At 46.2% G+C, this 15656-nt stretch overlaps 1 protein-coding gene across 1 annotated transcript; it reads left to right on the top strand.

The window, feature by feature from the left end:
• Nucleotides 1–5768: 5768 nt before the first annotated feature.
• On the top strand, nt 5769–15473 carry LOC136550590 (probable ethylene response sensor 1). Its single transcript, XM_066542247.1, has 6 exons — nt 5769–5962; nt 6358–7303; nt 7922–8290; nt 8620–8886; nt 14757–14884; nt 15086–15473. The coding sequence occupies exons 2-6, from the start codon at nt 6398–6400 to the stop codon at nt 15327–15329; spliced, it is 1914 nt and encodes a 637-aa protein (XP_066398344.1). The 5' UTR covers nt 5769–5962; nt 6358–6397; the 3' UTR covers nt 15330–15473.
• The last annotated feature ends 183 nt before the right edge of the window (nt 15474–15656 follow it).

The raw sequence follows: 15656 nt of genomic DNA, 5'->3' as shown, positions 1-15656 counted from the left end.
AGGGAGAGCCCGAAAGATCCACATTTTTCCCTAAGGATCCAATAATAAAAATAAGTTACAACACAAGTCCATCTCATACATTAGAGTTTCTGAAAAGTACATTATTACAATACCAAATACAGAGTTCGGAATGATAAACAGCGGAATAATAAAAGATAACATCTAGCGATAAGATAACGAGGATTCCGTCTAAGCCCACCAGATGGATCCTCCACCCAAGACACTCCTCAAGCATCACCTGCAACAGGGGTAAATAAACCCTGAGTACACAATGTACTCGCAAGACTTATCCGATAGTGGGAATACTTTCCCGACTCCAAGGAATATGCTAGGCTTTATGGTTGCTGGTTCTCTTTTAGCCAAAAGCAGTACTAATAGTGAGTCCTTATTTATATATTATTATCATCAGCCGTATTAAGTTTTTATCTAGTCAATCTATATAAGCACATATGCTACTTTCAAGCAAGAGTTGAGCAATCGATATCGTTCCTTCTCCTTTTCCACTTCCAATTCTTACTACGGTGCTAAACCGCAGACAAGCCGTACCGGGTAACCCGGTGATTCGCGAATCAATGTGCCTAGCTGGGTGCCCCGAAGACACACGCCCACCTTGTACCCCAGGCACAAGTAGGACTAACCTACCACTCTCCTGTCCCGGGTGTCCAGGTCCCCATCCAAACTTGGACTCCAAGCCCCCGCCTCTGAATCCCGGACTCAGTGCGGCGCAAGGACCTTCACCACCTCCTCTTCCCATCAGTCGGTCCGGAAAGAGCCGGATCCGCGATAAGAGAGCAGCAAGTCTTCCCTGTGCCCATACCCAAGTGTGTGCTCGGGACAAAAGTCTGTGACTTGCCTAGAGTCATATGCAACGACCGGTCCTTAATCGACACAGACAGGGAAAAAGTGTAACCGGGCTATGCCCTGTTGGCCGCAGGACACAACCCCTCACACCCACCAGTATCAAATCCACATTCCTGTCCGGTCACCATTTTTCCTTCCCATTATTTCATCATGATATTATAGTGTAATCACCTATTTGCGAGTAACGTCAGGTTACTCACGCTACCGACATCCTGAGCATAGCAGCTACTCGACCTACACTAGTAGGACTCAGGGTGGATATATCTATGCATGTAGTTTCCATAAAATGCCTGTAATGTAAATGCATATTATATAAATATATTCAGTGATCATTTAAAAATAGGGGTTATGCACCGGGGCTTGCCTTGGGCTGGTGCCGAGTCAGCAAAGTCAGTACCAACAGGCTCCTAGGCTCCCTCCTGTGTGAAAAGCTCCTCCTCATACTCCTCGATCACCTCGTCGTACTTCGGATCACCGACGGGTATGAAGTCTACCTGTTTGTGATCTATATGAAATGACGATGCAATGATTACACTATGGCAACAGCAATTCTCAATGCAAAAGTACCTCTATTACATTACTAAGCGAGGTCTTCCTACTAAAGTCTAAGCTACATATCAGTACTACTAACATGTATGACCGCGCCCTATATTCTTACGATGACTATGGATATTCATACTCCTAATGCCAGTTTACGATAAAGCAAGGATAATAACTACGTCATTAAACGACTCGTTCTATGGTTACCATTTTTACAGCAAGTATATAAATGCCTAAGGAACCTACGGTAACGATTTTCAAAGCTAAAGTCATCATCGGTTTACCACAACAACTCTTGCAATTAAAGATCGATATACCGCTAAGCTTTCTACTTCAAGCTTAAGAGCCTACCATCCTAACAGCTAATGGTGAACTAACTGTACTAACAGGTAGCCGACATTTTTGTGAACCTAACAAACTTAGTTTCGCTATTTTTGGACAACCATGCAATTTACTATGATTTATCGAAGTTGTATTCATAATAGGAAATAAATAAGCATTTCAAATTCTAGGAATTAATGAAAACCGAAACCTCCTTGGCCGGCCCATGACGCGTGGCCCAATCCAACTCGTCATCCTGCCCGCGCGTGACAGAAAGCCAGCGCGCGGCCCACGCGGAGGTGCGGCCCAGCCGGCCAGCGGCCCGCGATGGTGACGGCCTACACGCGGAGTCGATTATGCACGGGCACCCTCGAACTACAACGAAATCGCAGCAAATCCTAAGCCACTATTGAAACAGTCAGCGCTTTTACAACAGCACCCTCCGAATACTGCGTCTTCACCGCGGTGAAGTCCCTGACCATCCAGAGCACGCACCGACGCGACGACGCGGCATTGGACGCCTACGTCGGCCACCCCGGCCCTCTCCATGCTAAAATAAAGAGCTGATACTCACCTACGTGCGAACGCAAACCACAGGGCGGAGACACATGCGCCGCGACGTCGCAGCAAGCTCGGACCACGTCGGTGGGCAACCTACAAGAACGGCAATGCCATTCCAGTGAACATCAGCGCTGTCGGGACAAAACCAGGAGTGGACGAGTACCAGCGACTCACCACAAAACTGGAAGACGTGAGGAAGCGATCGGAGGTGGCTCAGGTCAAGCCGGCCACGTGCGCGCGATGAGCGCAGTAGAGCACGGCAATGGCACGGCCGCACCATGAGATGCACTACGACGGTAGGGTCTAGGATATGGCGAGCATGGTGACAACCGATGGAAGGGGAGGCTAGTGGTGCGAGGAATTTGACCGAGCTGCTTTGGTGGCGAAGAAAGCCGACGGCGCAGCACTCCGGGTATTAATGGCCCGAGAGCTCGGCCCTTCAAAATTGGCGCACAGGACTGAGCTACAGGCTGCTATGAGGGACGGGAAGGGTTACCGGCTGCCCAACGGAGCTGCGGGCAAGACCAACTGGAACGGGGTGCAACCACTGCGGCGAATTAGAAGGAAACGCTACGGCGGCAAGGGGACAACGGAGCCAGAGGAGCTCACGGCGCGGCATGGCTCGTCTACGGTCGTCAACGCAAGGTACCGCCGTGCTTGGCCATGGGGAACCCCCGGGCGTGCTCCTGACAGCCGTCTGCATGGCCGCTGCAGCAAACGATGAGCCTTGGCATGGCACGTCTATGGACAGCACCAGGCAAGGACACGGCGGACGCGACGCCGAGGCGACAGTGCAGCGGTAACCTTCTAACGCGCAAGCGGCCAAGGAGTCAACTGAGCGGTGCCGAGCGCAGCCGCTTGCGACGCGGACACGGGACCCCGCCCGACCACGGCCACAGCGGGGCAGGGCAAGGTGTAGGTAGAGCACGGCCGACGGTCAGGGCGCCACGCGTCGGTTGGCGAGGCGAGTAGCAGCGAAGCAGAGCGCGCAGGCGGGCAGCAGCGAGGCAGATGGTCAGGACACGCGGGGCGTGCACGTGAACGGCGTCGTGAGCGCAGCCGAGCGCGGCAGTGGCTCAGGCCCGCGCGGCACAGCGCGCTGGCAAGCCGACCGGGGTGGTGACCACGCCCAACGCTCAGCCAGGTGGCGTGCACGATTTTTAAAGCAGCTAGAAATTGCATACGCCATGTTCCAAACGCTAATCTAATTTCTCGATGCGAATATGAGTACACCTAACCATCACCATCAGTCGCGACATTGCTCTACTTCTTAGGCCAATTGTTCTACAACTAATGCCGAAGATGGCCTCGTCGACCACTTCAAAGACTTACGCGGAGAACGTCGATCTGAATGGTTTCGCGACGAACCCCAAATCCGATCCCTGGGACGTACTCGCTAGCCCTCCATGTCTTTGACCGCACCTTTTTATCGCCGTTCGCAAAACGTTTATAACATTTTGTTTTAACAATAATTTGATTAAGATAATAAACGCGTTATGTGACATGAAACATAACATTTTTCTTTCCCGTTTCGTAAAAATGTTTCAATGCCAAACATTGATTAAAGAGCCTATCATACATAAATGCACATAAATCAGATGCTTACGAAATGTTTCAGCAAAACATCACAATGTAACACTAGGGTGTTACAAGTGTTTTGGTACCCAAAAACACTGTGCAGAACGCATTTTTGCGTTTAGGTCACGTCGTTGGAGACAGTCTTACGGAAGCATGAAAAATGGTTGACTTCGACAGTGAAAAAAGGTACTACTGTACAAGCACCAGAGGTCCATTGTTACGCATGCTTATCTGAGCAATAGCTTATATAACTGGCATATGCCCCCTCCGTCCAGAAAAAAATGCAACTATGTGTTGCGTGCCGCCAAAAAAAAGTTTATGTTTGACCAAAGTTTTAGTGAATACTATTCGTATTTACAGCTCCAAAATAATTTATTATAAAAATACATTTCGTAATTAATCTAATGATATTTATTTCATACAATACATATTGATACCTTTTTATCTATAATTGAACGAAGTTAAGATACTAAACCATGTCACTGTGCTAGAATTGTATTCTTTCATAGACGGAGAGAGTATTATGGGCCTGTTCGGCTGGTATTAAAGTCGACTGAAGCTGTTTTGTTGTGAGAGAAAAATACTATAATTCTAGCTAATAAGCCAACTAATAAGTTCAAACGAACATATATATATATATATATATATATATATATATATATATATATATATATATATATATATATATATATATATATATATATATGTTTAGTTGATGTCTGGGCTCTAAAATGTTAATGGCAGAAAAAACATCATTATTTGTTCTATTTTTTTACTAATACATTAAGACAATAATTTGTTGAGCAATAAATTTTTCGCCTAGCCTTTCCCTAAAAAAAGTACATTTCACTTAGCCTTTTATCCATCCACTTTAAATTATAAGTCGCTCGTATTTTACTAAGTCAAACTTATATAATTTTGATCAGATTCATAGAGACAATATACCAATATATACAATACCAAACAAATGCAATATCAAAAAAAATATTTCATAGGAAACGGTGTCTAACGAGTGAGTCTAGTTTGATATTGTAGATAATTATGCGTTTTTTCTGTAAAACTATAGAAACTAAGGAACTTTATTTAAAAATAGTAAAAGGTTAAAAGGACTCCCGAATTGGAAAGAGGGAGTGTATTCAAATTAAAAAAACAAAGATAGTTTTAAAAATACATAAATTTCATTAGAGTTTTATAAAAAGGTATGCATATAATCATAGACAAAAAAAACAAGGTCATAACTTAGGCAAGTCTCAATAAGAGTTTCATGTAAGTTTTATTTGCATTAAAAAAGTTACCACATAGATATTTTTTTTTATGATATGACAGTATATTTAAGAAGAGAGAGTTGAGATGAAACTCCCATGGCACGATTGACAACTATCTACGAGTCATGAAATTAAATGCATATGGAACTATAGAATAAAACTTTGCATTGAGAGTGAACGTTTCATCTAAGTTTCATTGTTTTGAAAACAACGCCATGAAATTATCCATTGAGACCGACCTTAAAGCCGAGGACGGATCTAGTCTTGGTTGCTGGGGTCAACCGACCTCAATGAAATTTCTTATTTTCCGTGAAAAAATAACTGTTTATAGCAGCTAATGACCCATATAAGATCTTCTTTGAATGCCCACGTATTCACGTCAATTTACATGTATTCAGGTGGGTTAGCGTGGAAATTAGTTTAGTTTTCACGTCAAATCCATCTCAACGCACGTGGAGACAACCCTGGTCATCTTTTTGGCCTACCTTCGCCCCTGTTTACAGCCTGATCGGATGTGATTTTTCATGCTGTGGTTGTAGCCGCATGATCCAATGTAGACACAGTGGACAGTGCTTAACTACTCCACTGCAGAAGATAGCGTTCAGAATTTCAGATCAAGACAGAAGCAAGTGTTCTGAACGCGAGGGTCTAACGCTGGGTGGATCAGAACCAAAGCAAGACGACCTAAAACCAACCCGAACTGCCTTCACCCTGCCTTTTTCTTCCCCCGTTCACCCCGCGTGCCTTTTTCTCTTCCTCGTGGCGACGACCGGGCGACCGCCGCCGCCGCCCCCAGGTCTTCGTCGGACTACTCGCCGGCGACGAGCAGCCACCAGGTATGCCGCCCCCTTCTCCTCCCTTCCTGATGTTCGAAACCGAGCACCCAAACCCTAACTTAAGCTATTGGGCTATTTGTATTCGGATCTGATCTAATTACAGGTATATACATGTATTATGCCTACTAACTCCGATTTTCGTGGAAAAAGTTATCGGGTGTACACATGTACACCCATGTCCTTTACTGGGTCCGCCCTTGGCGGAGGGCCGTTTGGAATTGGAAATGGGAATCGAAGTGGTGAATGGCACATCTTGTGCGATTTGCATGCTCTGCTAGTATGCGTGCCGCGTTTATGGGCTTACTATTCAAATGCAGATTGCTATGCATTTTCTGCTACTTGAGATCCCGGAGATGGTGTGGCAAAAACAATTTGTCAATATGTTTCTTCTGCAGGAAATGTTGTGAGGACTGATGCAATAACTAAGCTTGCTGGATGGACGGATGTGATTGCATCGAGCCACTATGGCCTACAGATGATCTTCTCGTCAAGTATCAGTACATCTCAGACTTCTTCATAGCCCTCGCGTACTTCTCGATTCCATTGGAGCTCATATATTTTGTGAAGAAGTCATGCTTCTTCCCGTACAGATGGGTCTTGATCCAGTTTGGTGCGTTTATAGTTCTTTGTGGGGCAACCCATCTGATAAACCTGTGGACTTTCACCACACATACAAAGACCGTTGCGATGGTCATGACCATAGCAAAGGTTTCTACAGCAGTTGTGTCCTGTGCAACTGCTTTGATGCTTGTTCATATCATCCCCGACTTGTTGAGCGTGAAAACTAGGGAGTTGTTCCTGAAGAATAAAGCCGAAGAACTTGATAGAGAGATGGGACTGATAAGGACGCAGGAGGAGACTGGTAGACATGTTAGGATGCTCACACATGAAATCAGAAGTACACTTGATAGACATACAATTTTGAAGACTACTCTTGTTGAGCTAGGAAGGACCTTGGGTCTGGAAGAATGTGCATTGTGGATGCCATCTCGAAGTGGTTCAAGCCTTCAGCTTTCTCATACTTTGCGCCACCAGATTACTGTCGGATCATTGGTGCCCATTAATCTTCCTGTCGTCAATCAAGTGTTCAGTAGCAACCGGGCAATTATAATACCCCACACATCTCCTTTGGCGCGGATTCGACCTCTTGCAGGGCAATGTGTTCCGCCAGAAGTGGCTGCAGTCCGCGTACCTCTTCTACACCTTTCAAACTTCCAAATAAATGATTGGCCTGAGCTTTCAGCGAAAAGCTTTGCAATCATGGTTTTGATGCTTCCATCTGATAGTGCAAGGAAATGGCATGTGCATGAATTGGAGCTTGTTGAGGTCGTTGCTGATCAGGTCCGTGCTCTATCTCTTGCTATGGTTACTATAACATACTACTTCCATCCTGAATAGGATATAAATTTACTTGTGTCTCTATTCCAACTATCTATACTTCGATTAAGTTTATAAAAAAGATTATCAATATGTATGGCATTAGATAGGTGTATTTTGAAAATATATTCCATGACGAATCTTACAATACTTATTTGATAGTGTAAATATTGTTATTGTTCTTAAATAAATTTGGTCAAACTCAAGACGGTTTGACTCGGTACTATGCTAGAATTACATTCTTTTCCGGATGATGGGAGTATATGCTTGTAGGAGAGGAAAAACGTGTTTACATCTTTCAGATTCATATGATACTGCTCAGTGATCATGATCAGTCATCTAAGGCATCCGTTAATTGAACAGGAAATTATATTCACAGGTGCAATATAATGATGACAAGAATACCTTCAAATCAATACATAAGTTCTTAGAAAGCATAGGATTCTGAACCCAACTACCCAGCTACAAAAGAGACATGCTGTTGCTTGTTTATCAATGTCTATACCTTTCTGGAAGTTAAAAGTTTAAATTGGTATTGCTAGCAGATCTATTGTTTATGCTCCTTTTTTGTTTCTTCATCAGGTAGCAGTTGCACTATCTCATGCGGCTATTCTTGAAGAGTCCATGAGAGCACGTGATTTACTAATGGAGCAGAATGTTGCCTTGGATTTAGCTCGAAGAGAGGCTGAGATGGCTATCCGTGCTCGCAATGATTTCCTAGCTGTTATGAATCACGAAATGAGAACACCCATGAATGCAATAATAGCCCTTTCCTCCTTGCTTTTGGAAACTGAGCTTACTCCTGAGCAGCGTCTAATGGTGGAAACAGTACTGAAAAGCAGCAATCTGTTAGCTACACTCATCAATGATGTGCTGGATCTTTCCAAGCTCGAGGATGGAAGCCTTGAATTGGAGATTAGAGCATTCAATCTTCATGCTGTTTTCAAAGAAGTATGCACCATCAGTTTTCTAATACTCTTTCCGTTCCAGGTTATAGGTTACTTTAGCTTTGCTCTAAGTCAAACTTCTCTAACTTTGACCAAGTTTTTAGAAAAATATGTCAACTTCTACAAATTCAAATAAATGCACTAATAAGACATATTTTATGAAGAATTAATGAAACTAATTGATGTTATTGTTGGTGTATTTTTCTATAAGTTTGGTCAAAGTTAGAGAAGTTTGATTTAGGTAAAGAAAGTGCCCTATAATTGGTAACAGATGGAGTATCAAACATCAAGATACACGGTGCCATTAACTAAAATTTCTATTTGATATTACAGGTGATGAGTTTCATTAAACCAATTGCATCTATCAAGAGGCTATCTGTATCGGTTATGTTGGCACCAGATTTGCCGTTATGTGCTATTGGTGATGAAAAGAGACTCATGCAAACTATTCTGAACATCTCTGGCAACGCTGTAAAGTTTACCAAGGAGGGACACATCACGCTTGTAGCTTCCATTGTGAAGGCTGACTCTTTGAGAGAGTTCAGAACCCCAGAATTTCATCCAACTGCAAGTGATGACCATTTCTATTTGAAAGTTCAGGTAATATTCTAGAAAGGCTTGTTTGAATAATCTATTTGTATGCATTGTTCTCTCTTTAATAATAATAATAATAAATTCAAAATTGACTTGTATGCGCTGTGCAGAGCTCCAAAATTCAAAAATGAAACTGGAGCCATTCATTTGGTTGTCCCAAGTAACAGTTTCATGGACCCTAATTGCAGCCTATCAAAAATCTCAACTATTTCATTGTACAACATTTATATTCTGTTGTCTTGTCTCCTTATGTGCAACAGAATTTCTCATGTACTCTGGTTTTGGATCCACTATATTAGCCTCACAATGAAGTCTTTAATGCTATTCAGTAGTAAAAGACAGTTTTTCTTTTTCTTTTTTGAAAATCCTGATTAATATGTGCATTTTCTTGTATGAATTGTTACCTGTTCCTTTTAACCATGTGTCTTGGTCATTAATTGCACATGCATCGTTAAACTTGGCTAGACTCTTAAGTTGCTTGATAGTCCATTTGTCCATAAACTATGTGGACGTCAGCTCTATGTAGGTCCATGTACAATCGTCCAATTCTTCCTACCAAGTTTACAAAAATAGGCGGTACCTGTTCAGCTGTAGCTGACTATTAGTACCCTGATGGGTACCGATAATGTTAGAACCAAATCACAGGTTTGGGGCTGGAATTTCTATTTCATTAGCCTTACCACAACTATGGCGGGTTGGGGATACATATAGGGTAACTTGCTTGCAACTTAAGAAAGCTACAACATATTCTAGAGATGCTAAAGTAAATGCTAAGGATAAAGATAAGGGCTGACACAGCCACCAACTACTCTAGATAAGCATCCTAGGTAGATAAAGACAAGACTTATAGCTGTCATTCTCCCCCTAAGTCTTGTGTGGCGCCTTGTGGGGAATTTGAACCATCCCAATCCTGGCGCGAAGCTCCTGGAACTTGACCCGCCCAAGGGACTTGGTGAGAAGGTCGGCGAGCTGATCCTGGGTGTTGATGTGGCCGGCCTTGATGCTCCCCTCATCCAAGCAGCTCCTAATGAAGTGGTACTTGATTTGGATATGCTTGCTGCGCTCATGGAAGACGGGGTTCTTTGCCAAGGCCAAGGCGGACTTGCTGTCCACCCTGAGCTCCACTGCTTCTGCGTCTCTGCCCAGGAGATCGCCCAGCAGCCGAGCCAACCAGAGAGCTTGAGTCAAAGCGGTTGTGGCAGCAATGTACTCTGCCTCGCAACTGGACAGAGCCACCACTTGCTGCTTGACCGACTGCCAGCTGATCAGACACTTGCCGAGGAAGAATAGCGTCCCGCTGGTGCTGTTGCTCGTGTCGATGTCGCCGGCGAGGTTGCTGTCGCTGTACCCGATGAAGTGCTTCGCTCTGGGACACCTCGGGTAGTGCAAGCCGTAGTCGGCGATGCCCTCGACGTAGCGGAGGATCCTCTTGACAGCCTGCTGATGCTTCGTCGTCGGTCGCTGCATGAACCGACTGACGTAGCCAACAGCGAACGCCAGGTCCGGCCGCGTGTGGACGAGGTAGCGAAGGCTGCCCACAATGCGCCGGTACTGCGTGGCGTCGACCTCTTTGGTCGTGCTATCGTGGCTCAGCTTCAGCCTCTCCTCCATGGGAGTGTAGGCTGGGTTGCAGCCGGTGAGCTTGCCCAACTCGACGATGCGCTTGGCGTAGGCGGTCTGGCGAAGGGAGATGCCGGAGCTGTCCTGGTGGACCTCGATCCCCAGGTAGGAGAGAAGGCCCAAGTCGCTCATCTGGAAGGTGGCCTTCATCTCCTCCTTGAAAGCCTCCACCTCGGCCTCCTTGGTGTCGGTGATCACCAAGTCGTCGACGTAGACGCCTACCAACAGGGCATTGCCACCCTTGCCCTGCCGGTAGACAGCAGCCTCGTGAGGACTCTGCTGGAACCCCATTTGCTTGAGGGTGGAGTCCAGCTTGGCGTTCCAAGCTTGGGGCGCCTATCGCAAGTCGTAGAGGGCCTTGCGCAGGCGAAGAACCTTGTTCTCCTTGCCAGGGATGACGAATCCCGGCAGCTGGTGGACGTAGACCTCCTCCTTCAGGTCACCGTTGGGGAAGGCGGACTTGACGTTCATGTGGTGCACACGCCATCCTTCCTGGGCCACCAGCGCAAGGGGACGAACGGACTCCATCCGCGCGACGGGCGCGAAGGCATCATCGAAGTCGACTCCCTCCTGCTGGACGAACCCGCGCGCCACCAGGTGCGCCTTGTGCTTGATCACCGCCTCGGCCTCATCCTTTTTGAGCTTGTAGACCCACTTAAGGGTGATGGCGCGGTGGTCGGCAGGAAGATCCGCCAGCTCCCACGTTCGGTTCCGCTCGACTGCGTCCATCTCCTGCTGCATCGCGGCGCGCCATGCCGCGTCTCCCTCCGCCTCAGCGAAGGAGCGGGGCTCGCCGTCCTCGTGCGCTAGGTGCAGCTCTGCCTCGAAGTCATGCATCGCCAGTCCAGGGACGGGCTGATCACCGAAGATGTTGTCCAAGGTGCGGTAGCGTAGAGGCTCGTCGTGGTGGTAGGCATCGACGTGATCCTCGTCGTCGGACAACGGAGTGGCGAACTCCACCGTGTGCTGCCCGTCACGAACCGAAGCTGCTGGTGCTGATCTCGGAGACGTGGGCGCCGGTGCGGGAGAGTGAGGAGCCGGTGTAGGAGAGCGAGGCGTAGCCGGTGGTACAGGTGGTGGAGGACCCGCTGGTGGTGTAGGCTGTGGAGGACTCGCCGGAGCTGAGGTAGACGAGCTCGGTGAAGATGAGCTGCTAGCTCCTCCGGCTCCCTCGAAGTGGACGTAGTCGACGACGAAGTCTCTGAGAGTCGAAGTCGAGCCGTCGTCCACCGCCTTGTCCCAAGCCCAGCCTCGCCCTTCGTCGAACACGACGTCCCGGGAGATGCGGAAGCGCTGTGTCGCAGGGTCGAGGATGCGTTAGGCCTTGACGCCCTCCGCGTAGCCGATGAAGATCCCCGGCGTGCTCCGGTCGTCGAGCTTGCCGACGTGGTTGATCTCCTTGGCGAACGTGAGGCAGCCGAAAACGCGGAGGTGGCTGACCATCGGTTTGCGCCCGTGCCAGGCCTCGTATGGCGTCTTGCCGTCAAGGGCCTTGGTGGGCGAGCGGTTGAGGAGATGGATGGCAGTCATCACCGCCTCCCCCCCAGTAGATTGCTGGCATCCCTCTCTGCTTGAGGAGGGCACGGGCGGTGGCCACCACGGTTTGGTTGCGGCGCTCAACGACGCCGTTTTGCTGCGGGGTGTACGGGCTATAAGTCTTGTCCTTATCTACCTAGGATACTTATCTAGAGTAGTTGGTGGCTGTGTCAGCCGTTATCTTTATCCTTAGCATTTACTTTAGCATCTCTAGAATATGTTGTAGCTTTCTTAAGTTGCAAGCAAGTTACCCTATATGTATCCCCAACCTGCCATAGTTGTGGTAAGGCTAATGAAATATAAATTCCAGCCCCAAACCTGTGATTTGGTTCTAACAGATAACACTGTAGCTATTGGTGGGGGGTGTTTCTTTAAAATCTTTTTCTTTGTTCCTATAATCTCATGGTGTAGAATTTCTACTGGTTGGGCCTGATGATTTTGGAATCTGATTACTTCTTTACACCATTGCGACATTAGTTTACTGTAGTCATTTGTTGCTTTATTTGAGTTGCTTGGATTGAATTAGTCTCAGTACTGACATGGGACCTAAGCGCCTTAGCCAAAGAAGTCTAGGATTAGAAGTGTTATACCAAATCTTCCATGAACTCTAGACCAGCCCTGAGCCTTCTATAATGCTAACACACAAAGCTTTCGTAAAAAAAAAAACCTAGGTCAGCCAAATAAAGGTATCACAACATTTACTCAAACTATATCACAAGGCAATAGGCGGGTGAGAATACGGACACAACCTTTCAGTTGGATGACTCTTTTGATGACACCAATAGGCGCTTTGTGTGGAGAATCCAAGAATCTGAGGTCAGAGAGGCGTTGAAAAGGATGAAAGTAGGTAAGGTGATGGGACTGGATGGTATCCCAATCGAGGTGTGGAGATGCCTTGGGGACATAGCTATAGTATGGCTAATCAAGCTGTTTAACTATATTTTTCGATCGAACAAGATGCCTGACGAGTGGAGGAGAAGTATATTGGTACCGATCTACAAGAATAAAGGGGATATTCAAAGTTGTACTAATTACCGGGGAATTAAGTTGATGAGCCATACTATGAAGCTATGGGAGAGAGTTATCAAGTATCGCTTGAGAGCAATAACGCGGGTCTTTATGAACCAATTTGGTTTCATGCCCGGAAGGTCAACCATGGAAGCCATTTTCTTAATAAGACAAGTTATGGAGCGGTATAGAGAGAAGAAGAAGGACATACACATGGTTTTTATTGACTTGGAGAAGGCCTATGATAAAATATCAATGAATGTTATGTGGTGGGCTTTGGATAAACATAAAGTCCCAACGAAGTACGTTGGGCTCATTAAGGACATGTACAACAATGTTGTGACTAGTGTTCGAACAAGTGATGGAGACACGGATGACTTCCCGATTAGGATAGGACAGTGTTTTAAAGGCGTCGCCTAGGCGTCCAGACGTCCAGGCGTACCCAGCTCGCCTTGGGAAACAGTGGCGCCTTGTCGCCTAGGCGCCGCCTAGGCGTCCAGGCGTACCAAGCACTCGCTTGGACGCCTAGCCGCCTTTAAAACATGGGATAGGACTACATCAAGGGTCTGCTTTGAGCTCTTATCTATTTGCCTTAGTGATGGATGAGATCATAAGGGACATACAGAGGGACATCTCTTGGTGTATGCTTTTCGCGGACGATGTAGTGCTAGTTGATGAAAGTCGGACAGGAGTGAATCAGAAACTGAAGTTATGGTGGGAGACTTTGGAGTCCAAAGGTTTTAGACTCAGTAGAACTAAAACTGAGTATATGAGATGTGACTTCGGCACTACTACTCCGGAGGAGGAAGATATTAGTTTGGAAGGTCAAGTAGTGTCTAGGAAGGATACCTTTCGATATTTATGATCAATACTACAGAGAGACGGGGATATTGATGAAGATGTTAGCCATAGAATCAAAGTAGGGTGGATGAAGTGGCGCCAAGCATCTGGTGTCCTATGTGACAAAAGGGTACCACAGAAGCTAAAATGCAAGTTTTATAGGACGGCGATTAGACCTGCTATGTTGTATGGTGCAGAATGTTGGCCTACGAAAAGACGACATGTTCAACAGATAAGTGTCGTGGAAATGCGTATGTTGCGTTGGATTTGCGGTCATACAAGAAGGGATCGAGTTCGGAACGATGATATACGTGATAGATTAGGGGTAGCACCAATTGAAGAAAAGCTTGTCCAACACTGGTTGAGATGGTTTGGACATGTCCAACGGAGACCTACAGAGGCACCGGTGCGTGTAGTGGAATCCTAAGCCAGGATAGTAACTTGAAGAGAGGCAGAGGAAGACCGAAGTTGACTTTGGTAGAGACAATAAAAGGAGACTTGAGGATGGAATATACCCAAAGACTTAGCCTTCGATAGGAGTGCTTGGAAAACAGCTATTCACGTGCCTGAACCTTGATTGCTTCTGCTGGGTTTCAACTCTAGCCTACCCCAACTTGTTTGAGACTTAAATGTTTTGTTGTTGTTGTTGTTGTTGTTGTTGTTGTTGTATATCACAAGGCACAGATGCTTGTATAAATTCCATTTTAGTTGATACTATTGGTCCTGGGTTTCATGCTTACAGCTGGAAAAGGGTTTTATATTTGCGGATTATGAACATGGCATGGACACATGAAGCAGAGTTTTACTTCTATGCTTAGCAATTATTATCTGTTGCGCTGCTTTACATTCTCTGTTACTTCACTCTTTTGCAGGTAAAAGATACAGGCTGTGGAATTGGTCCTCAGGATCTACCTCATGTATTTACAAAGTTTGCTCATCCTCAAAGTGGAGGAAACCGAGGGTTGAATGGTAGTGGTCTTGGCCTTGCCATCTGCAAGAGGTAGTTCGATCCTACAGCTCCTTTCTTGTAGTTCCTTCTGAAAATGGTGTTCAGGTGTTGTTTTTGGCGACTCAACTTCCTCCTACGCAGCACAATTATTTGTTTATTTTATGCATTGTCACAGGACTAATTAGATAACTCACTCATCAATTCTCATAATCTCATTAGAACTGATCAGCATCTCTGCAAAATTCTGTGCAGGTTTGTTAGTCTCATGGGAGGGCACATCTGGATCGACAGCGAAGGAACCGGAAGAGGTTGCACGGCAACATTCGTCGTCAAGCTCGGTGTGTGTGACAACACAAACACCTACCAGCAGCAGCTGATCCCTCTAGTCTGGCCAAGCAGCGCAGACTCGGATTTGTCTGCTCTGTCTGCTCCGAAAGTGCTTCCTGACGGGAGAGGATCTACTTCCCTGAAGTCTCGGTACCAAAGAAGCGTATGAGCTTAGTGTAAATGATTGACGGCATATCGCCAAGTAGGGGCCCGATTAGTGCCATCTTCTAATTTTGTTTGTAACCCTGTCATACCAGGCATATAATGTACAAATAATGTAAAGCAAATGGAGACTGCGGCTGTGTATCTGGGTGGCAACGCTGACTTGCTGCATTGAGTAGTATATCCTTCCAGCGGATTGAACTGCTTGTTCTGGGGTGAGCCGCGCGCGCCCGTGTGCGACCCCCGTAGCTCGTTGCTTGTTCTGTTGTAACTTGTAATCCCATATTCATCGTGTAATATGAAATTCAATGCAAATTCACGGTAACAAGCTGTT

Source organism: Miscanthus floridulus, chromosome 1 (genome assembly GCF_019320115.1).
Source record: "Miscanthus floridulus cultivar M001 chromosome 1, ASM1932011v1, whole genome shotgun sequence".
Taxonomy (NCBI): Eukaryota; Viridiplantae; Streptophyta; class Magnoliopsida; order Poales; family Poaceae; genus Miscanthus; species Miscanthus floridulus.
The sequence above is the reverse complement of the archived record's forward strand: the minus strand, read 5'-3'. Positions and strand labels throughout refer to the sequence as shown.